This window comes from Coffea arabica, chromosome 10c (genome assembly GCF_036785885.1).
Source record: "Coffea arabica cultivar ET-39 chromosome 10c, Coffea Arabica ET-39 HiFi, whole genome shotgun sequence".
In the NCBI taxonomy this organism is placed as follows: domain Eukaryota; kingdom Viridiplantae; phylum Streptophyta; class Magnoliopsida; order Gentianales; family Rubiaceae; genus Coffea; species Coffea arabica.
The window spans coordinates 5,473,652-5,495,750 of record NC_092329.1 but is presented as its reverse complement, the minus strand read 5'-3'; the positions used below and the strand labels follow the sequence as shown (position 1 = coordinate 5,495,750).

General features: G+C 36.6%; 4 protein-coding genes and 1 non-coding gene across 6 annotated transcripts; 4 read left to right on the top strand and 1 right to left on the bottom strand.

Annotated features, from left to right (window-relative positions):
• The first annotated feature begins 1,594 nt into the window (after window positions 1–1,594).
• On the top strand, window positions 1,595–5,038 carry LOC113714353 (exocyst complex component EXO70I-like). Its single transcript, XM_027238156.2, has 2 exons — window positions 1,595–2,525; window positions 3,205–5,038. Exons 1-2 carry the CDS (start codon window positions 1,749–1,751, stop codon window positions 4,597–4,599), a joined length of 2,172 nt encoding a protein of 723 aa, XP_027093957.2. The 5' UTR covers window positions 1,595–1,748; the 3' UTR covers window positions 4,600–5,038.
• A 1,100-nt stretch (window positions 5,039–6,138) lies between these two features.
• On the top strand, window positions 6,139–8,834 carry LOC113714433 (F-box protein At3g12350-like). The gene is made up of 2 exons (XM_027238261.2): window positions 6,139–7,280; window positions 8,149–8,834. The coding sequence occupies exons 1-2, from the start codon at window positions 6,351–6,353 to the stop codon at window positions 8,611–8,613; spliced, it is 1,395 nt and encodes a 464-aa protein (XP_027094062.1). The 5' UTR covers window positions 6,139–6,350; the 3' UTR covers window positions 8,614–8,834.
• Window positions 8,835–9,555: 721 nt separating this feature from the next.
• On the bottom strand, window positions 9,556–11,378 carry LOC113714434 (LIM domain-containing protein WLIM1-like). The gene is made up of 5 exons (XM_027238262.2): window positions 11,105–11,378; window positions 10,490–10,586; window positions 10,367–10,410; window positions 10,182–10,271; window positions 9,556–10,016 (listed from the first exon to the last, which is right to left on the bottom strand). Exons 1-5 carry the CDS (start codon window positions 11,237–11,239, stop codon window positions 9,801–9,803), a joined length of 582 nt encoding a protein of 193 aa, XP_027094063.1. The 5' UTR covers window positions 11,240–11,378; the 3' UTR covers window positions 9,556–9,800.
• Window positions 11,379–17,647: 6,269 nt separating this feature from the next.
• On the top strand, window positions 17,648–17,719 carry TRNAP-UGG (transfer RNA proline (anticodon UGG)). Its single transcript has one exon. It is a non-coding gene; the product is annotated as a tRNA-Pro (tRNA).
• Window positions 17,720–17,759: 40 nt separating this feature from the next.
• On the top strand, window positions 17,760–21,880 carry LOC113713396 (GPN-loop GTPase QQT1). Of its 2 annotated transcripts, XM_072069650.1 has the most exons (11): window positions 17,761–18,101; window positions 18,408–18,452; window positions 18,580–18,659; window positions 18,910–18,984; window positions 19,474–19,577; window positions 19,706–19,862; window positions 19,954–20,041; window positions 20,530–20,602; window positions 20,686–20,817; window positions 21,257–21,357; window positions 21,473–21,880. In XM_072069650.1, the coding sequence occupies exons 1-10, from the start codon at window positions 18,010–18,012 to the stop codon at window positions 21,323–21,325; spliced, it is 915 nt and encodes a 304-aa protein (XP_071925751.1). In that variant the 5' UTR covers window positions 17,761–18,009; the 3' UTR covers window positions 21,326–21,357; window positions 21,473–21,880. The 2 variants fall into 2 exon arrangements, with proteins under 2 accessions (XP_071925752.1, XP_071925751.1); XM_072069651.1 differs by lacking the exons at window positions 19,474–19,577; window positions 19,706–19,862 and having other exon boundaries at window positions 17,760–18,101.
• The last annotated feature ends 219 nt before the right edge of the window (window positions 21,881–22,099 follow it).

Below are 22,099 nucleotides of genomic sequence, written 5' to 3'. Positions count from 1 at the left end.
TATTTTTCGTTCTGGTGTAGTTTTCTTTAAGCGTGGTATTGCTTTTGCTAGTCTGTTTTTCTTGGCGTTGGGCGCAGACTATATGCCTTTGTATATTTTTTTGGTGGGGTTGCTTTTGCTAGTCTGTTTTTTGCGCAGACTATCTGCCTTTTTTTTTTCTCTTTTTGTTTGGGGGTGGTGTGGTGGGGAGGTGAGGAAGTGGAATATGGTGTCGGCAGAATGTCGTGGCCCTTTCTGAGCACGGACAAAATCAAAATCAAGGCTCTACTCATATGGTGAGTTGTCATTCTGGAAAATTATGAACATCCAAGAAATGTTCTCTGAGATAGCATTTATGATTCCAGACGCGGATGAATCCTGCAGAAAGGTCCAGAGTCGAGAGTCGAGACATTTATTCTCTTGCCAACTCCTCCAATTCAATGTCTAGCTCATTTACCTTCCCTCTTAGATGCAAACTTAAGTCCCTAAAATCAGAAAGAAAAAGCTTAGGATCATAAATGCGACTTCAAACAGAACCCATTTCTGAAATGCCAGGTTTCTCTCAATCAGCCGTGTTGGCAAAGCTTTTGCTTTATAGCTGTCTTTAGAATTTACCATCAAAGAATTACTCCTATCAGTTGAATCAGAAGTGTGATTAGCTCTAGTTACAACTTTAAGTTACTCGTTGCCTTCCCAGATAAGCTCTTTTGGATGATTAGAAGAACCGATTATTTGGATGCCGTTTATTGAGTCTGAAATGCTTTAATCAGGGGCTTCAAGAGCGGCCGTCGAGTGCCTGCTAGAGGAGAGACTATTGTCTATTATTATACTCTGGGCTGGCACCTAAGGATCTGGTTTACTTGTCCAATCTCATTACTACTGCCCAATTCAACGCGAAGATGCGCTTTACATGGACTCCACAACAGCTGTTCCTTTAGTCCATTTTGTTTTGGGCTTGTGTAGATTGTGCCTTTATCCTCCAACTTCTTGCAATATTTAAAACCCAACTCAGTTGGTTTGTTTGTTTACCATCATCATAAGATTCTTGGTTTAGGTTCAAACTCTTCCTTTATCATTTTTCTATAAAAAAAAAAAGAAGAAAATCTTACATTTAGTCACCTATTTATCTAGTATTTAGTTGTAGATGTATTTCACTTGGTCTCAACAGATATTCATAGAAATTAGAACATGTAATATTCTTATTCTCCTGGACCAATTCTACGTATTAATTAGCAGAAAATGAATAATGGTACATGAAGCCAGAAAATTCCTTGTTCTTTCCGACTCCAAAGCCTAGTTCATTAGTTTTTAGGACATTGAGAATATGATTTGGTCTTGATCAGAGAGTAATAACTAAAAAAATCGCCTTTGAAAGCGGCTATCTGAATCCCAAAACGTCATTGGTCCCTTATTCCCTCAAAATATTTTCCATTCTAAACTTAAACTAAAGGGTCATTTTCCAAGTGTTTTCTGTTTCTCGACTCAGCATTTATGCAAACCACTTGGGGCTAACACCGTGACTCCGGCTGGAATATTTGTAGTTTCTGCATGGACTTGCTGTCATAAATCTTAATATGTTCTCCAATGACGGTTGAGTCTTAGTTCCCATCGAGATTTCGACATTTGGCGTTTACTCCCGTCTTCTTGCCTTCCTTGAATCCAAAAAAAAGGCCGTGGTCATGTATCCTTGTACCCCTTAGTTACACAAATTCTTGAAACATCATTCTTCTCTCTTTCTCATTGTTCTGTAAACCAGATTAACAACGGCTATGGAGCTCAAAGAAAATGATCCAACGCTTTCCAGATTAAGATCAGCCTGTGATGATCTCAAAAAACTTGTTCATACCTCGGTTAGTGTAGATGCAAGCTTAGAAGAAGCGGATAAGAAATTTGCTGTGATGCATGAATCTCTAAGTATGGCATCAAAAAGAGTTGCTCCTTTACAAACACTTTCAATTGCTAACAAAGCTCTTGATACCAGAATAAATCGAGCAATTTCTCCTGCTCTTACCCTTCTTCAAAGCTTCAAACTCTCCGAGTCCCTGCAACGTAAGCTCCTTGAGCTTGCCGCGAAATTATCTAATGAAACGGTACCGAAGAAGAGGCTTAAGAAATTGATCAAGTACGTGGAGTGTGTGGAAAAATTGAACGGGTCGATCGATTCTATTAGTCAAGAGTGCGAGCCAGCAATCCAGAAGTTGCAGGAAGTGGTGGAGTTTCTGAGTAGGACTAAGGCCACAGATCAGTACAGGACGCAGCAACTTAAGGAAACTTTGATCACTCTAAAGGCTCTTTATGAGACAGAGGTTGATGCAATGAAGTTTGATGGTTTGCTTGATGAGGCTTTACTGAATCTGCAAGATGAATATGAAAGCTTGTTGCTGCAGCTAAGGCATGAGGATATAGGCCAAGCAGAGAAGGATGATGTGCAGGAGATTGTGCCTACAGTGTTGGGCAGTGAGCTGGAAATTGAAGTTCTTGAACGAATTTCAAGGACCCTGGCTTCCAATGACTGTATGGATATATGCATCGATATCTATGTGAAGGTAAGATCTATCCCTCTCCACGACCATGTCCATTCCATGGAGGGCAAGAAGCAGAAATCCAATGAAACCATTAACATTTATTTCATTTAAGACTTTCATCTAACACACAAAAATGCTTGTTTATAATTCTGTTGCTCTTTTGCTTCGTATTTTGGCCCTCATAAGAGCCCCATTTAGGTAAGGAATTTGTAACCAGCAAGGAGTTTCAGCATAGTCATTCTCATTTATCCATCTCAACCATAATTTTTGTACTCAACTATTTCTCAAATTCTTTGCAATGATGAATTACAAACCATAGAGCTCAAGAGACCTGAAATACAGGATAAGAAAACTGATATACTTCGCGTAGGATATCTCAGAGTGGATCTCCTTGGAAAAAGAAAAAAAAAAGAGTTGAAAATGCAAGGATGAGCGCTTGTTACAATTATGATGATAACAGAGTATTTAATTCAGAGGATATGGTGTGTTTGAGTTGGAGTAAATCCGAACCAGATTGTGTAGATTTTAGGGCAATAAACAGGAAACACGTTTGCGTTTCAAAGTGACAGCTTTGAAGAAGCAAAATAACTCCATCAATATCAGAATACTGTAATTGATTCTAGTCTCAAGTTTTAATTACTATTGCATTATAATGCTGTTCCTAAACTGATCCTAAGAATGCGTTTCACTTCATCACTAGGCAAGATATAGAAGAGCAGCCAAAGCATTGATGAGACTGAATCCAGATTACCTGAGGACTTACACTCCCGAAGAAATTGATGAGATAGAATGGGAGAACCTAGAGACAGCAATATCCCTTTGGATCCAACACTTTGGACTGGCAGTGAAATCTGTTCTTGTATCAGAGAAGAATCTCTGCAGTCAAGTACTAAGAAGCATTATGGAGGGAGTTATATGGCCTGAATGCTTCACCAAGATTGCTGACAAGATCATGGCTGTCTTCTTTCGGTTTGGTGAAGGGGTTGCGAGATGCAATAAAGAACCACAGAAGCTATTCAAGCTCCTAGACATGTTTCATTCCTTGGAAAAACTAAAACCTGAATTCTCAGAGACTTTTGATGGTGAAGCTGGTGCTGATATCTGTGATAGATTCCGAGAACTTGAAAAACTTTTAGTTCATGCTTCAACAAAAGTCTTTTGGGAATTTGGCCTTCAAATTGAAGGTAACCAAGACGGTCTACCTCCACCACAAGATGGCTCAGTTCCAAAATTAGTTCGATATGCCATTAACTATCTCAAATACTTGGCATCAGAAATTTACAGTAAACCCATGGCTCAGGTATTCAGGATTGAGCAATCATGGAAAGCTGGCATTCTTTCAAAGCCAGAAACAGACGAGAACTTACTCAGAGATGCTATTGCCAATGTCATGGAAGCGATCCAGAGGAACATTGAGTCAAAGCGATTACGTTACAAGGATAAATCACTTTCCAATGTATTCGTCATGAATACTTACTGGTATGTTTACATGAGGACAAGAAATACTGAACTTGGGAAGCTTCTGGGAGACCAGTACATGAAAAAGCAGTACAAAATCGTTGCAGAAGAGTCCGCATATTTGTATCAAAAGCAAACTTGGGGAGCTTTAGTGAGACTACTTGATAAAGAAGAACTCAACAGAGTTAACAAGGATGGTATTGGAGCCGTTGCAAGGGGGAAGATGGAGGCCTTCATGAAAGGATTTGACGAGATGCTGCAAAAGCATAGAAGTTTGTACAACATTCCAGATGCAGACTTGAGAGACCAAATGGGAGATGCAACCATCAAGCTTGTAGTTCCTGTATATGAAGAGTTCTTGAGCACTTATTCTTCTGTTTTACAGGCCAAATCCTATCTATCTCCGAAGACAGTCAAAGGATTGTTAGGACAAATCTTTGAGGGTGGCAACCAGCAAATGGGTAACGGGAGATCATCTCTCCGGCAGCGCGATCAAAGAGATTATATAGGTGGAAGGCTGTCAGTCTCACTCGAGAATTCTCGTGAGACGAAAGTTGGAAGGCCATCAGTCTCACTAGAGAATTCTCGCGAGATGAAAGGCTATAGCCGCTCCAGATCAAACAGCAGTGCCGTGTGAAAGCAGTCAGAGAGATAGAAGGCATCGTTACAAGACCGTTTTGCAGATACCTTCCATCTTCTAAAAATTTTGATTATGGAGATGCCAAAAAGACTAGTGATGAGATTTGACAGGGTTCAAATTTTCGCATCCTAACCAAAAGCTTGTTTTGTATTAAGGTTTGATGGGTTGGCTTTCCATCAGAGTAGGAGCTCGGTTTCTTCAATAACTGCTAAATAGCTCTATGTGGTTATAGAGGAATAGGTAAGACTGGAAACGCTTCAGCTAGACATTTGCATCTGTGCTTCCAAGGATCACTGAAACTTCTTTGCTTGCTACATCGTATACTTGTTACAAGCCATGGAATTTTTGTGCAAGATTTGTGATATTTTGTACGGAAAGGATAGATTTAAAGTATGCATGAGAAATCAACTCAAGCTATCTCTACATACCCTATTGGTTCCGGATCAACAATCAAGAAAAGGGTTGAATCCTCATCATCCTAAACCATTATATAGTGCTGACTAAAAGTAACTGTAAACACAATTATGCTGTTACATGATCTTAACGAAGAAGAACAAAATCCGCCCGCCCATACGGTAAATGCTTGTGGGAGCCTGATTCACCGTTTAATCAAGCAAAAACATAAACAGAACATATTAACAGAATTTAAACTTCATTCATTTTCGAACGAGTTCAATTAGCATAAAATTTATAGGTTATATACTAAAAAATTCAAGCAATTCGAGCTCCAAATTATACGAAGATTACAGACTAAAAAATTCAAGCAACTTGAGTTTAAATCGATGAAAACTTGTTTGAATTACTAAACAGATAAGCTAATATTGAATAAAATTTAAATATCATTAAAGTAAATAATTTTGAGCATCAAATTTGACAGAGGATTAGGGCGGTAAACGAGTCGAGTCAAGTCGAATTTTGGTTCAATCAAGTCGAATCTCGGATTAATTTTATCAAACTCGAACTCGACAAGCTTTCAATTTAAATTCAAGTTCAATTTCAAATTCAAGTCGAATTGAGCTCGAACTTGAGTTTAAAAAATAAAAATAATTATTTTTTAAAAAAATAAATAAAATAGTTATTTTTTTAATAAATAATAAAATATTAAAAATATATATAATTTTAATATTAAAATAAAAATTATATATATATATATGGAGACACATATATATTTATATACACACACAATACACATACATACATATATTTTTACACACACCCATATATATATATATATATATATATGTATAATCAAGTCGGATGGCAAATTAATGAAGTAAATATCTTTGAACTCAAGCTTAACCTTGAGCTCGACTGCGATTCGGGTTCTGTGTTAATCGAGCTTGAGTTGACTTTTGACTTGAGTTGCTCCGCTCGGTTGAACTATTATGCAACCTAGAGAGGACAGAGCCAGAACAGGGCAGGGATGTTTATTACGTGTATCGGGGTGGAAGCCCAGGTGTTCTCAGTTACTTACTACTTGTGAGTCTTATTGCTATGGTTTTTGAATCCATCCAACTGCCAACTGCCAGTCAGCTGTCCCAAAGGTAGGAAGCTTCTCTCTAAACGCAGGAATAATCCATTCCCCCCTGAAGAATCTTCTCTCCTTCACCTCATCCCACTTCTCTCCCTAACCTGCCCCCTTTGCCTTCCAACCGCCTTCCCTAATCTCCCAGCTCCAAGGGGAGGCAAAAAACGTATATAAGCAAAAGCAAGGAAGTGAAATACCCAGCCCAAAAAAAAAAAAACGGATGGCATCAAATGGAAATGATGGGGACATAAAATCATCATTTTCTTTCTCAGATTTCCCAGAAGATGTGCAGATCTGCATCTTATCATTCCTCGACCAATCAGAGCTCGGCACGTTCGCTTCCACCTCAAAACGCTTCCTTTCTTTGTGCCGCCACGACCAGCGGCTCTGGTTCTCTATGTGCGACCGCAGGTGGGGCCGCTCTAAAACCCTCATCAATAAATGGGGCAACGGTAAAATCTCTTATAAACTTCTCTACAAAACCCTTCTTGAATACGAAAATCTAATTGGATTTTGGCGCCGGTGTGGCACCTCGGCCGGCACTGCCGTTCAACCCTCGTCGCCGCTGGTTTTCTTCGAGTGGGGCCCCTTTTATATCACGGGTTCAAGGGTTTCTCCCTCGAAAACTCGTACTTATGAGGTAATAAAGTTGCCTTTCTTATGGATTAGTTTAACATCTAAAGGTGAGTCCATAAATTATCTTGATCCCGAGGGCAAGCTGGAATTATCTGAGAATTTAGTTGATTCAGGCGAATTGTCGGTTTTAGATAATGATTTGATTCCTGTGAATGTGAGTTTTATGGGGAAATGTCATGTTGTGCTTGAGGAAAGTGTGATTTCTATTGGCAATAGTTTGAATTCAAGTTCGAGTCCAAATGGGAGGTTTATTAAGGTGCATAGTTCAGGGAATGTGAGGGGGAAGGAGTATGAGGATGTTAGTGGATCCCCTGGGAGCTTACCAGATCGTTTAATGTCAGAAATTTACCAGCATTTTGCAAATAGGACGAGTCCAGGTGGTAATGGTTCGTCAAGGAGGCAGAGGAGGAAGGAAAAGGAAAAACAGGGAAGGAGAAAGTTGGAGCCAGAGCATTTTGTCAAGATCGTTAATTGCTCGCCCACACCTGCCCGACCTTTGCAGGGTTTGTGGAAGGTGGTCTTTTGTCCTCTGTATAATTCATTCTTTAGAAGTTAACATGTGTTGTGTTTTTTATATTGTGCGTTTAGCATTTCAAGTATTGTTTAATCAGAAGCAGTTTCAGTTTTCTATTAAAGAACTAAAAGATTCGAACTCTAGAGTGACTACTGATTTTCATCAAGTTTGTTTTTCCACCTCAATTGTAGTAGTTATTTGGCATTCCCACTCATGCCACACCCAAAAGACTCTCTTTTTTCTGACATGATAGTTGAACTTGGTAATGATGTATGACTTTGGTTTCCTCTGTCCACTGTTTTAGTGGTGCATTTCCATGAAATGTAGTAAATTATTTCTTGTTAAGGTAGGACTTTTCTTTTCAATCAAAGCCTTGAACTTTGTATTAACTCTTTTTTTTTTTTTTTGGCCCCTTCCATTGTCTTAATGCTGCAACTCGTTTGACTTAGTTTTTAGAAGTGGTTTACTTTTTCAGGTGAAGGATTAGCTAGTAATGATCTATGACTAAGTGCTTTCTGTATCCATGTTCTCGATGCCTCACTTTATTGGATTTGGTTAGTACTGTATCATATAAAAAAATTTGCATCTTCAAGAAAAGGATCCAATTGGTATGTACTACAAGTTGCTTGGTAGATGAGTGTGGGAAATACAAATTGCTTTGTCTATAGCCTTGTCATCATCTGTGTTGCCTTGTTATGTACATCAGCTGGAATTTAGTGCACCATTTTAATTTTAAGTGACATCTGTTAGTAGAGATGATTGCAGATGTAGGATTGAACTGGACTACCTATGATTCTTCTTTTTTGAGTGGATATTTCTAACTTACTTTGGTAGAGTGTATAATGCTTTCTCCTATTTGTTGCTGCAGGGCATTGGTGATGATATGAGTTTGGAATTTTATTTGACAAGCTATGATGACATTGGGGGTATAGCATGCCGAAGGATTGAAGACTCATCTAGACCATTTAATGGTTATAACCCAGTATTTTGGACGTCAAGTACGGCATTGATTGAGCCTCCCTTTTCTGCTGAAGAAGAATATGAGTATCATAGTCGTGTACATCTGAGGCCACCTGCGGAGGTTGATGACTGCCATGATCATCTGCAGCGTTCAGATCATGGTGCTGTGTCACGCATGCTTCACATGACCTCAAGTTATGATTTGGTTATTCCAGGCACCACTATAAATCCTCGGCAGGTTGAGGGAAGAATTTGGCAGTATAGAAATGGGACGTATGGATTTGGATTTCTTCGCAACAATTATGTTATAGATCTCAAACATATAGCTCAAGATGGGCACCTTCTTGATACAATGGAATTTTCTAATGATTGATCCTTCATGGATCACCCCAACTACAGACAATGAAACGGGATATGTTATGCTTCATTCAATTGTCATTGTACAGATTTTTCTTGCTGTTATTAGGTGCCCAATGGGCCTTTGTGACGACTTATTTACTGGAAGAATCTCTCTTCTGAAACTTTTCTAGTTTTTGCTATTTTGCACTGTATAACACCCCACTATTTTGAAACATGTCCTTTTATTTCTCTTTATATTCATCGATTTGATTCTTCCCCTTCCCTCCCTCCCTCCTAACCCCTTTCTCTTCCCATTTTATTCAAATAACAACCCATTAATCTGAAGCATGTTCTTCTACTTCTCTTTGTATTAGTTGATCTGTCCTCAACTGCGCACCCTCAAATGTATGTTGCAAAGTATGTGCTACTAAATTGCTGTGAATCATGAATTATTTACCATGCTTCTCACATTGTCTCTACATCAGTATGATGTAACTTGGTACTCTTGTCTCGTTCAGTTCTCTGCAGTAGTATCATGTAACTTGGTACTCAGTATTGTTCCCAAATAGTAAAACAAGAAGCTGCTTTCAGGAGTTAAGCTGTAATAGTTGAATAACCTTGAATCATGTGTAGCAGCTAATTGCTCCTGGATCAGTTAAGACTCTTGCTACAAAGGTAAAGTTGCTGCTAAAAAAGCTTATTATATAAGCTGTAGCTCTGTTTCTCTTTTTCTTTGTGTCATTTAACTGGGATTATTAAGCTTGTCATTTTTCTCTTGAATCTTTCCCTGTTGAAGTGGTGTCTTCCAAGTTGGAGCTGGTGTTAATCATTCCGAACAAGAAGCTCCTTCTCTAACCAATTCCCTGATTAAGTTTTGTTATAGATAACCAGGCTTTAGAAGGGTGTATCGGTTGGTTATGTTCACATTATGACAGCTGCAAGATCATTTCCTGTATTAATGCATGAGCAATCACTCTGGACTGAAATTTGAAGCCTTCAGATATCAGTTTTCAACGGTTTACAAGATCACAACACAAAGCCAAGATTAGCCATCAAAGGCCCACGAACATCCACAAAAGACATTGACAACTCCGACTTTCTTGTGCCTGTAATCAATATTCTTAACTTGATGAAAATGCAGGCTCTAGAGAACCAAATTGATGTTGAAGAGAAGGAAACCAAGAGGTAAAGCACTGAAATTCAAAGTCTGCAGATGGTAAATTATGATTCTGCAGCTACTTCTGTGCCTCTGGCTGAATTCTTCTCATGGTCACCCTCAAGCTGGCTCAGGTTGCCTTTCTCCTTGATGAGTTGAATGTGATGGTGTTTACAATATAGGCGCCCTTCGTGGGCAATGTAGTTGGATGGGCTGATGACACATCCTCCATGAGTACATTTGAAGCAGCTCTTGTGGTATGCAGTCCCATTTACAGAGACCTTAAAGTGAAATTCATGTTGAGTAAAAAAAAAATTATGTGATATTATTTGAGGGTTTATTAGCTAAGCATAGAGGAACAGGTAGAAAATAAGAACTATAGAAAAGAGTATAATACTACATGAATATGTAATTAGTTCAGTAAAATAATTACTCCAAGTTTTTACCTTTTCAGTTGGATAGACAGTCTTGTTGCAGCCGACACATTTATCTCTTGTTCCAACAAACATGCTTGAAACTTTATTCGCCAGTGGTTTCTGTTTCAACAAATAAGTTTAGAGGAGGAAAAAAGATTGCATGTGGTGGAATAAAAGACTATCAAGTCTTTTGATCATTCCTGGACCAGACTTACCTCAAAATCAACAGGTTTCTCTGGTTTTGCAATTTTTGGTGTCCCTGAGAAATTGTTAAATGAAATTAGTTCCTTTGGCCGTTCCAAACGTTCTTGTTTTTACTTTGGTTAGTTCGTGTTTACCTTCAAAGCTTTTCTCCAGGCTGCCAGTTCTTTTGAAGAGCTGATCAAAATGTGGCCTGCAATACAGAACTCCCTCGAAGGAATTGTAGTTGCCAAGCTGGAATTTTGATGCATTGATTAAAAGAGAGCCATGAAAAACTACAATTACATATGAGGTTATCCTATAGTTGATGGAAAAAGATTTCTGAATGAAACAGAATAGATTTAATAATTGAAACTAATTGTAGAGAATATCCGAATTTGCTAAAATGAAAACCTTTCTGGACACAAAATGAAAGCAGTTTGAAAACTACAAGTCATAATCAGCCACTGATTCGGAAACAAAAACTAAACAGGAAAATTTCACATTATTGTTAGCCAATCTAAAGAACCGGCGAGACCAAAGTTGGAATCTGAATCAAAGAATTGTAAAATCAGATTTGCCTGATTATCAGTTTATTCTAAACACAAGAATCTTGACCGACAGTGAAGATCTGTGTAGGAAACCACGATCAAGGAAAATGAACAAATAATGCAAGAAAACTTCAACTCTCTGCCTACTGAATTAGGAACATGAGGAGAAAAAAGCGAACCGAAGAACAAAACTATGAAAGAAGTGGTGTTTCAAGCAACAACCTTAAGGGTGCCCTTGCAATGGTGGCATCTAAAACAAGCCTTGTGGTAGATTCGATTGTCTGCAGTTAACTTATCCACCAAATACACAGTCTTGTCGCAAGCCATGCATTTCTGGGTTGTGCCTGCAAATGCCATTGGCTATGGAGGTATGGATATTTCTCTGTTTCTACCTCTTCTCTCTGCTAAGTTTCTTTCAGTTTAACAGCTAAGAGCTCCCTGGGACACTAAAGCAGAGGAAAGGCGGTTAGATAAGGATTGAGACGGAGGAGGTAGATAGAGTAATGTGGAGGTGACCAAAAGCTAAAATGTAAATAATTATACCACAGTTGGAATGGCGACAATCATTTCCACCATGCACCATCCAACTACCTCTTGCCAGATACTTACTTTGTTTCCCCTTTTTCTTTTGTTTGCGTGGGGTGGGGAGGGGTGATAGGGGTCGTTGGGAACAATATGCTTTTAATGTTTTCAATTAATTTCTTTACCATTTGGATTGAAGAAGCTAAAAGTAGTAAAAGAACAGTACTCCCTGTGTTTTTGTCATATTTCTGAATTCCAACATTTTAAAAAAACAGTGAATTGAAGGTGATGCTAATGAATTTGTTTTCAAAATTACCCTCAAAAATTAAATTTTAAATTTGAATTTAATATGAAATATAGATAAAAGTGGAGATAATATTGGAAAAAGAGATCAAAAGTAACTTTGACTTTAATAAATTAACAAACATTTTGGAACATTCTAAAATAAGAAGTATGATACTTTTAACAGGGCAGAAGAAATATTTATTTCTGCCTTTCTGGACTATTTCTAGAAACTTATGCTTAACAATTAACTTAAAAATAAAAATTATCTTACATTTTTCTTAAAAGGTTGTTAATCCAATTGATGAATTCAAAAATTCCAAGGTACTTCAATTTCCCGATTGAATATTGTTTTTTCTTTATTCTTGTAAAATTTTACTACCAAATTTTGGATTGGTAGTTTTGCGGATCTGTCTTGTTTGAATTATCATTTTTCTCCAAAAAAAAAATTTACATTTTTAATGAATAATATTTTTTAATTATTTTCATACTTCACGTGCGTCAAATCACTATAGTACACTTTTTCTACAAAAAAAAATTCTAGAAAATCACAATCCAAACGCACTCTTTTTTGCGAAAGTTGCACGGAAATTAGTTGCCTTTGAACCAAACTCATAATTGTTCCTTACGAACCCATCAAGGTCACATGCCTGCTGGAGCCCAAGTTTGTTTGACAATTGACGTTGTTGTTATAATGTTCAGTCACATGAGCAATCATAAAATGTCCCTATTCTAGTGAGATTTTTCCTCTGGGGTGTGCTTGTAGTTGTGGGGTTTGGGGGTTCTCTAAGTTGTGACAAATGATAAGATGCTTAGCCAGTACCAGAGAGGTCTGTTTGGATTGTAAATTATTTGAGATATTTTTACTGTAGCATTTTTTGTGATGTGATGTATGTGAGATAAAAAGGTAATTGGAAAGATAAAAAGGTGTGTTGGAAATTGTAATGATGATGTAAGCAAATAAATTTTGGCAAATAATGATCAATCCAAACAAACTTTAATCATTTTCAAATTCAAATTGGAAATAAATGTATGTTCTCCTCCCAAGTACGCCATGCACCACAATTTCTACAGCCCCTCAATGAAAAGGACTGCATTCATGCTTGAATTTCCTTTCATTTTCTGTCCCAAACTAAGGTCACAGCTTTAGATTTTGAATTAGGCATTACTATTCTGCCAATTATTGATAGTCTACTGGTTTAATCTAACCAATCTGGACATAATGAACTTATTCTCCATCAACTCTACATCGAGATCGACCCTAGTTTGCCCTGCAATGTTTCATGCATTGCATACAAAAAAAAAGGGGGGGATAAGGGGAAAGGTTTCCTAAGTCCTAACATCTGCAAAAAAGTGATATCACCGTTGGGTTGTAGATGGTACTACATATATGAATTGGAAAGCCATTTTCCGTCAAAATTTTTTTTTACGTTTTTCGTGAATACATTTTTCAATAATTTTTTTACCTCACATGTATCAAATCATTACAGTACATTTTCTATAAAAACTTCAAAAAATTGCAATCCAAACAGCGACATTTGCAAATATTTCTATGGAATATTTTTGAATCTAATATACTACATTAATATTATCAATAAACTCATTTCTCTCTCCTGTACGGAAGAGAATTCATAGGCAATTGATTAATTGGATCTACCCATTTAGCATTCAAAAGTTTTCTTCTAACAAACCATTCAAAATCAATCTCTCTCTTCTAAAAATTTTTACCCCTTCATTTAATTTTTTTTTTCATTCTAACGGTATAAAGGCACTTAATTTGGTAGATTTGTATTGAATAATTGAATGTTGATGTTTATGATACATTTACACAATGATAAATAATTGATATTCACTAAACTTGTACGTTTAGCTAATTTTGTGACAAAATTTCTTCAATAGATTAAAATTATTAAAACCCGACATGGTTATTATTTAAAATTAAATAATTTTTTAAAAAAATTCATGGACATCCTAGATGCAACTAAAACAATTTCATGCTTATCCATTAAATTTTGTTGCCCTGTGAATATATCAAAATCTAGTTAATATTTGGATCCTGGCTTCCCCAACCGAGTGAAGTATGTACTATGCAGTACTTCAAGAATTGCAATGTAAAAGGCAATGTTTTTAAACTCGGACCGGTCAGTGAACCGGAGAGGTGGCCGGTTCGCGGTTCGACCGGTCCGACCGGTCCAACCGGCCGGTTCAAAGGTTCACTGTTTTTTTTTTTTTTTTTTTTTTTTTTTTTTTTTTTTTTTTTTTTTTTTAGTGTTAAGTACTAAGCAGGTTTCATTTTACACTTGAACTTTACCAACATAACTTAATTTAAGTTATGATAATAATAAATTTTCTAAAAGTTATACACAAAACATGGAATGATAAATATAATTAAAATATCATAATTCACCACAAGTTTTCATAAATTCATTATAAACATAAATAGATACAATCCAAATGTGCACCAATTATCACAAATAAAAACACAAAAAATAAATAAATTAAATATTGAAATTCTTTTACAACCCTTAAAAAAATCTATAAAAGAGTTCAAGTTAAAACAAACTATTTGAATAGCAAACTTTTATCAGTGGCATGATAAGCAACCACACCACCTTCACAATTTCATCAACTTAAGCTGAAAAAGTTAAAATTTTATTATAAAAATATAAATCTAATTGCTCAAACTAAAAAAAATTAAAATTTTTTTAAAAACAAATATACAGTTAAACTCATAAAAAATTAATTGCTACTAAACATTACTAATTAACATGTTATATTAAATTCAATGATCCTGTACCATTAATTATTTTAAATTCAATTATCAATAGCTTCGATTATGTGCCAACTACCATATTTTTGACCAACCCAATGTTATTATTTGTAATTCCTACCCAATTCCTACACGGATGTGCACTACTTTTGCAAAAATTTCATCCTTAATTAATCGAATAAAAATAAAACAAAAATGAGGGAAACATATGAAAATTGAGGGGAAAAAGAAGAAAATGCAAAAAATCAACTAAAGATAATAATATAGAAAAAAACCTTGAAAAGAAAAAAATTAAACTTACTAAAATGTTGGAAAACAAGAAAAGTTGAAATTTTCAACTTGTTTACAATCTGCTAAAGATAATATCCTGATAATAATGGTGAAGACTTGAGAAAATCTTGTTGTGGATATTTGGGTTAAAAATGGTTAAGAAGAAAAAATTGAAAAAAAAAAATAAGAGAAGAACTTGATGTTTTAATATATTTTTTAGTCAAGTAGAATTCTCAACAAACTTAAGTACAGTCTAGCGGTAAGATTGTCATATTTAAACTTGGAGACCCAGGTTCGAATCTTAGCTACACCATTCTTGATATTTTGTTGAAGGATTTAAAAAACCGCCGGTTCACGGTTCTTAACGGTTCGCACGGTTCGTCCGGGTTTCAACGGTTCTCCATGAACTTCCGGCTTTAACATTAGACCGGACCGGTGACATGGCCGGTTCGCGGTCCAACCGGTCGAACCGGCCGGTCCGGTCCGGTTCTGAAAACATTGGTAAAAGGACGTCATTTTGCCGTCAAGAAGTTAGATGGATGTCATTAAATTTCCAAAAATTTGCGCGCTCTCTCTCTCTCTCGTGTCATCTTTGTTTATTTATAAAAAGGACATCCTTTTGCCGTCAAGAAGTTAGCCGGATTGAATTTCCAAAAATTTGGTCCCTCTCTCTCTCTCGGGTCATCTTTGTTTTTTACTCGAATAAAAGCAGCAAAAGGATACAATATGGCCTAGCACATGTGTAAGAGAGAACTTTCCAAGCATACTTTTTCGGGGCCGAGAGCTAAATCATCAGATCAAACAAGTGCGTATACTATTGCATTCTCTGAATTTTTAATAACAACAAGCATTATTTTTTTGTGTGATGCACTTCGCAGAGTTTGATCATAAGCACTATATTTTTTGTGTAGGGGCATTCTCTGAATTTTTTAAGAACAAGAAGCATTATATTATTTGTGTGATGCACTTGGCAGAGTTTGATCATAAGCACTATACTTATTGTGTAGGGGTGCAAACGAGTCGAATCAAATCAAGTTTCAACCTAATCGAGTCGAGTCTCAACCTGAGTTTATGAAATTCGAGCTCAACGAGTTCAAAATGCAAAGTTTGAACTCGAGTTTAAAAAAATTAAAAATAATTATTTTATTTTTAAAAAATAAATAAAATAATAATTTTATTTTCTTAAAAAATAAAATAATAATTTTTCTTAACAAATAATAAAATATTAGAAATATATATGTAATTTTACAATTAAAATAAAAAATAATATATATAATCGAGTTCGAGTCAAATCGCGAGCTAACGAGCTTAGTATTTTTGAATTTGGATTCGAATTCGAGTTTAACTTGATCAGCTCGACCTCGATGTTGACCGATCTTGAGTTGAACTCGGACTCAAGCCGCTCGCGATCGATTCGCGAGCAGTTAGATTCGTTTGCAATTCTATTCTTATGTGATGCATTATGCGGGGGTTTGAACCCATGCACTTTCTATTTTTTTAAGAATAATAAGCATTATACTTCTTGTGTGATATACTAGACGAGTTTGAACCCTTAACTTAGTGCATAAGAGAGTTTTAAAAGGTCTCTTCTTGCACATAGGATCAAAACTAATGATTCTTTTCAAGTTGTATGCTATGATAGGTTTCCATGTTATCAATTGTTAAAGTTTCATTAGCCCCATATATTTTAAGTGCGACATTTAAGTCAAGCAAAAACAGAGTGAAAATAACCATATACCTGCTAACTTTAATGCATTTCATGGTGGAGAATGTGAGGCAACTTAGAGCTCACCTTGATGAGTAGAGTTAATGGATTGAAATATTCGTGACCAACTGCAGAATTTCTTCTTTTAAAAAACAGAGAAATTGATTCTCACAATTTTGAGTTAAATTTGTCCAATCAAGTTGATTATAAATAGCTAAACTTGGTTTGAAATTAAAGTCAAACGTGACTAGTTATGATTGAACTTGAAATCAATCTGAATAAATTCAATTAATACTTGACCTTGAATTTTAGCTCAGAGTTTTTTAAAATAAAATACTAGTAAATATGCTCCCGTTTCTTTATCGACTAGGCGATTATTCCCAGAGGGGAAACTCAATTAAGATCAAGGAGGATACATGCTAGAATATTCAAATACTAAAGCACTACTCGAATAGCATGATCCGCCCCTCCTGGGGTAGCTCGTGTGGTTTCGGTCCCCCTTTTTAGGGTATGTCGACTACGGTTCGAGTCCCAGGTGTATCTCGTTCGGAGTTTAGGTTGGGCACCTTCCCCCGGGCCCTTACGGCCTAGACACCCCTAGGTGAAAAAAAAAAAGAAAAAAGAAAAGCATGATCCGAATTTGGCCAAAGCCAAGTGTCCATGAAAATGCTGCTTGGATAGCTTGAAATGAATTTGGCGTAACTAGTGCTGCAAACGAACCGATCCGCTCGTGAGCGACTTGAGTCAAGCTCGACTCGAACTCGATCAATATCGAACTCGAGTTGACTCGAGTCAAAATCAAGCTCGAACTCGAGTTCAAGATATTAAGCTCGTTAGCTCGCGAGTTCGAGTATATATATATATATATTATTTTTATTTTAAGTATGTATATTTTTTATTTTTTTATTTTAATAGTAAAATTACAAGAAAAAATATTATTTTATTTATTTTTTTAAAAATAAAATAATTATTTTTTATTTTTTTCGAGCTCAAACTCGAGCTTTAAATTGTTGGCTCGTCGAGATCGAATTCACTAAAATTAAGTTAAGAATTGGCTCGATTAAGTCAAAACTCGATTTGGCTCGACTCGTTTGCAGCCTTAGACGTAACCATCTTAAAAAAAAAAAAAAAAAGAAATGGCGTCACCGCCAAATGGATTAGCCAAAATTATTTTCGTCGGCTCGACTTATCTAATGGTATGATTCTAGGAAAAGGTGGGCACTTGGTCTAGTGGTATGATTCTCGCTTTGGGTGCGAGAGGTCCCGAGTTCGATTCTCGGAGTGCCCCTTTTTAAGTTTTAACCTTTGCTCCCCTAATTCAATAAACAGAACCTTGGAAACTTCCAGCGATTCGATTCCAAACCAATTTGGAAACCCGAAACCCGGAAACTTCTGCTGCTGCTCCTTCTTCTTCCCATCTCTTTATTGCTTCAGACTCCACCTTTCTTTCTCCGGTTGTACCCTATTGGCTTTCATCCTTTGACACCCTTTCGACATTAATCCCTTCAAGTTTCTATTAAGAATAGAAAGAGAGCAGAACCCCAAAAAGGCAAAAACGAAAAAAAAAAAGAGAAGAAGATGGTATTTGGTCAAGTGGTGATCGGCCCACCTGGCTCAGGCAAGACTACTTACTGCAACGGCATGTCTCAGTTCCTAAATCTCATCGGACGGTAATTTCCCTTTCTCTTCTATACCCTTTTGTACGACATAATAATTCTCCTTGCAGTGTTTCCCATAATCGATTCCTCCTGCTGTTATTAGTGGCGTACGGTGAAGAGCAATTGTATTATTTTTCTACCAAAAAGGTTACATTTTGCTGCTCGACAGTAGAAGAATGCAATGTGGTAGTTAATTCTAGATGGAATACTTGTTGATTGTACTGTTTTGGCGAAGAAAAAGAGTTTTTTTTTAGCTATGGTTTTATAGTTAAAAGGTGCCCTGATAAGTAAGATAACGTCCATTTTGCTTCATTGCAGAAAGGTTGCTGTTGTCAATCTAGATCCTGCAAATGATGCTTTGCCGTATCCTTTTCTACTTTCTCGTGTTTGTTCGAATTGTTTATGAATTTACCGAGTTTGTTTTAGTGGTCATCTAATTCGTGGAGTGAGATGTTATTTAATCAAGTTAGTACCTTATGATGTAATGAAGATATGAATGCGCTGTGAATATTGAGGATCTTGTAAAACTTGAAGATGTTATGGCTGAGCATTCTCTTGGTCCGAATGGAGGTAATGGCCCCAACTGCTTTCTGTTGCTATTTTCCTGATTCTTCTACAAGATATCAGTTAAATTGTAAAGATATGACGAAAACAGTGGGCAAAGCTATCTATTGTCAACAAGGGATATTGTTATATAATGCTATTTGTCAAGGGCTCCATTGTCATAAGAAATGAGGGAGATGGAGGGGAATAACGAGCACTTGTGTGAGTCAATTGTGGCTTACCTGACCTTTATGTATTTTACATGTCAAATTGATAGGTCTTGTTTACTGCATGGACTATTTGGAGAAGAATATCGACTGGTTGGAATCCAAATTGAAGCCGCTTATTAAAGGTTTCTGGATTATGCTTGTCTCTTGTTTTGAGTTGCTATCTCTTTGTCTCGGTGTCTACTTCAGCTAGCGTTGATATTCACTATTGTCTTTTAGAAACTTGTGTTTTCTAAGGTTTTGTACACAGATTGTTAAGCTATATAAAATCACTTTTTCTGTGATTACTCAGCATCTGTCACAAATAATTGCTAAACTATTTCAAGGGACTGCTTGCTTCTTGGTTCCATTTAGATTTTATAATTCCTTTGGTAGATGTAGAAACATTAGTCAGATTAGACAACAATCTGCGTAAACTGGACGATAAACTAGTCTCATGCAGCATTACCATTGGGTCTTCTACCTTCAAAATCTATACATGTTTGGGAGCAATTCATGGGGTTGGCACATTACTAAGGGGGTAAATATGTCTAGTTGAACTACTTTGTTCTTAATCTGATTTCTTTTGTCTTGGCAACCCTGACATTTCTAAAAGTATAATCATCAACTTGCAGATCATTATCTTCTGTTTGATTTCCCTGGTCAAGTGGAGTTATTTTTCCTCCATGCGAATGCAAAAAGAGTCATCATGAAACTCATAAAGAGATTAAACCTAAGGGTATGGTTATGTATTTAAATGATATACCATAATATTAACATGCTTGAAATGCAAGGATTGTCAACTTCATCTTCTTTTTTAGCACATAGAGTTGCCTGCTTCCTCAATGGATTCTACTTTTTGCGCAGTTGACTGCAGTGCATTTGGTTGATGCTCATCTTTGTAGTGATCCTGGGAAGTATATCAGTGCATTGCTTCTGTGCTTATCGACCATGGTGCACTTGGAACTTCCTCATGTTAATGTCTTGTCTAAGATTGATCTAATTGAAAGCTATGGAAGGCTAGGTTGAGCCAATGAAGTTCACTTTCCGCTGATTTCAGGAAGTAACTATTTCTGTTGTCTCTTCTGACACTTTCCGTTTGCTGGTGTTTACAGCTTTCAACCTGGACTTTTATACAGATGTACAAGATTTATCTTATTTGCAGCATCACCTTGATCAGGATCCCAGGTCAGCTAAGTACAGGTGAGTAAAATTTTTCATGCAAGGGCTTATTTATAAGAGATGTTGATTGAGTCTGTACTGGTGCTGATGGTATCGTAAAATTAAAGGTGTGCATTTTTCTACTGTCTAGACCAAGTATGAGACATGCAAGTTAGTGGCACAAGTTGGTGATCTGAGTAGTTATTTGTTGCGATAATATTATACATAAGGTTATAGCGTACCTTGGTGCATATAAAAGGAAACTAATGTAGCTTGGTCTTGGTATATTCAGGCAAACTTAGTGCTTGTTATTCCCTGTTAGAATTTAGCATTACTATTATTCGCTACTAGTGTAACCATCTAGTACCTTACAGCTTGAGCTCCAATTCATCACTCAAATAATTGATGACAACAATAACTTTGTTTAGAGAGCTGGAAGCCTTTTCTAAGTTTTGTGTGCAAAAGCATAAGTTAAAAGAAAGCTGAAGGCTTTTGGCTATTTGTTTTTTATTGATTTATTTCTGATGCAGAAAACTTACAAAGGAGCTCTGTGAAGTAATAGAAAGTTATGGACTAGTCAATTTCACGACATTGGATATTCAGGTTTGCTGGTATTTTTGAAGTCAAAGTGACTTGTGATTCTAAGTTTTGGCTTCCGTCTTACTCAGTTTTTTTTGCCTTTCCAGGACAAAGAAAGCGTGGGTAATCTAGTGAAGTTGATTGATAAGAGCAATGGTTATATTTTTGCTGGCATAGAAGAAAGCGCTGTTGAGTTTAGCAAGATTGCAGTTGGCCCTGTTGATTGGGATTACTATAGATATCCTTTTTCATGAGGTTATTTATTTTATGTGGTTAGTACATACTAATTTGAGATGATGGATTTCAGTTACCTAAAGGATATTGCATCATTAATGAATGAAAAATCACTTGAATTGGAGATGTTGCTAGCTGACGGGTGGTTGGCTGTCCAGTTCTAATTGACTTGTCTCAGAACTAGTTTTGGTTTTTACATCCCGGCCTCCACCAAGGAAATTGAAAGAACTGTTATCCATCTCATACCATCATTTGCAACTCTATACTTTTTGTGTGCTGTACATTCTTCACAGTTTTTTAACTATTTGCAATTCATAGTAAATGCGCTTTGGTTCTCTTCATCCATCAAAATAGTACCGTTCCCTTTATGTGCGTGTAAGTCCAGATTTTCTTCTCTGTGTCTTGGGAGTTGTTAGATTGGTTTCGCTTAACACACTTGCTACAGTTGCAGCAGTGCAGGAGAAATACATGAAGGATGATGAAGATTTAGATCTTGGCAACAACAAAGACTGAACCAGTTGATGCTAGCCTTGACTGAACATATGGTATATCCAAGTGTTTCCCTTTTCTTTTCTTATTTTAGCATTTGGTGAACCCTTTTCTTTTTTGCACCCACTTTCTTGAGCGATATATGTGCTTGCACTTTCTACATGGTCGCAGTTTCACTTCGTCAGATGATGCGAACGCCCTCAAGTGGTGGATATGTAGCTTTTGAATTTTGAAGCTGCTTTATGCATCGGTCGAAAAGTTAAACATCCTAACTTCAGGTGGTGTAGTTGTAGAGTGCAGAGATCTTTGCAGTCTATGCACATTCTGTATCAAAAGTGTTCTTAGATGGTGTGATGCACAATGCTAGTTTTGCATGTTACGAAAGCAACAGAAGCTCTTTCAAATCAGAAATCTCAGAACTCTGGTGATCACACATGGATTTGCAAACTAGTCTTAACATGGACCCCCTTGTATATGCGGATTATGAAGGATGAAATATGTGTAAGATTTGCACGCAGAGTTGTCCATCAAAGAATGGACCACATAATATTTAAAATCGCAATTCTGAGTTATGTTCAATGTGATCATCAATGCTAATTACAGAACCATTAAGAGCAGCGGTCAGAGTCTTCTTGTGTAGGAATGCCAAAACTAACTAGTATGGCAGCAAGGAGGGAAAATATTCATGTATGGACTATGGACGTGATTGCCACAAAGGAGACCGCTAAACCTACCCCTGTTTATTGAAAGAAACTACAAATTCTGAGGTCAATTTCTTGAGTTGGTCGGGTCCAGAGA

Bases quoted from the DNA above. Each gene is read 5' to 3' on its own strand.
- LOC113714353 (XM_027238156.2), top strand. From the start codon at position 1,749: ATGGAGCTCAAAGAAAATGATCCAACGCTTTCCAGATTAAGATCAGCC. The intron at 2,526-3,204 runs GTAAGATCTATC...CTTCATCACTAG, and splicing joins GCATCGATATCTATGTGAAG to GCAAGATATAGAAGAGCAGC.
- LOC113714433 (XM_027238261.2), top strand. From the start codon at position 6,351: ATGGCATCAAATGGAAATGATGGGGACATAAAATCATCATTTTCTTTC. The intron at 7,281-8,148 runs GTGGTCTTTTGT...TTGTTGCTGCAG, and splicing joins CTTTGCAGGGTTTGTGGAAG to GGCATTGGTGATGATATGAG.
- LOC113714434 (XM_027238262.2), bottom strand. From the start codon at position 11,239: ATGGCATTTGCAGGCACAACCCAGAAATGCATGGCTTGCGACAAGACT. The intron at 10,411-10,489 runs GTAAACACGAAC...ACAATTTCTCAG, and splicing joins CCTGGAGAAAAGCTTTGAAG to GGACACCAAAAATTGCAAAA. The intron at 10,017-10,181 runs GTAAAAACTTGG...TTTCACTTTAAG, and splicing joins CTGTCTATCCAACTGAAAAG to GTCTCTGTAAATGGGACTGC.
- LOC113713396 (XM_072069650.1), top strand. From the start codon at position 18,010: ATGGTATTTGGTCAAGTGGTGATCGGCCCACCTGGCTCAGGCAAGACT. The intron at 18,453-18,579 runs GTATCCTTTTCT...GATGTAATGAAG, and splicing joins CCTGCAAATGATGCTTTGCC to ATATGAATGCGCTGTGAATA. The intron at 19,863-19,953 runs GTTGAGCCAATG...TGGTGTTTACAG, and splicing joins TGAAAGCTATGGAAGGCTAG to CTTTCAACCTGGACTTTTAT.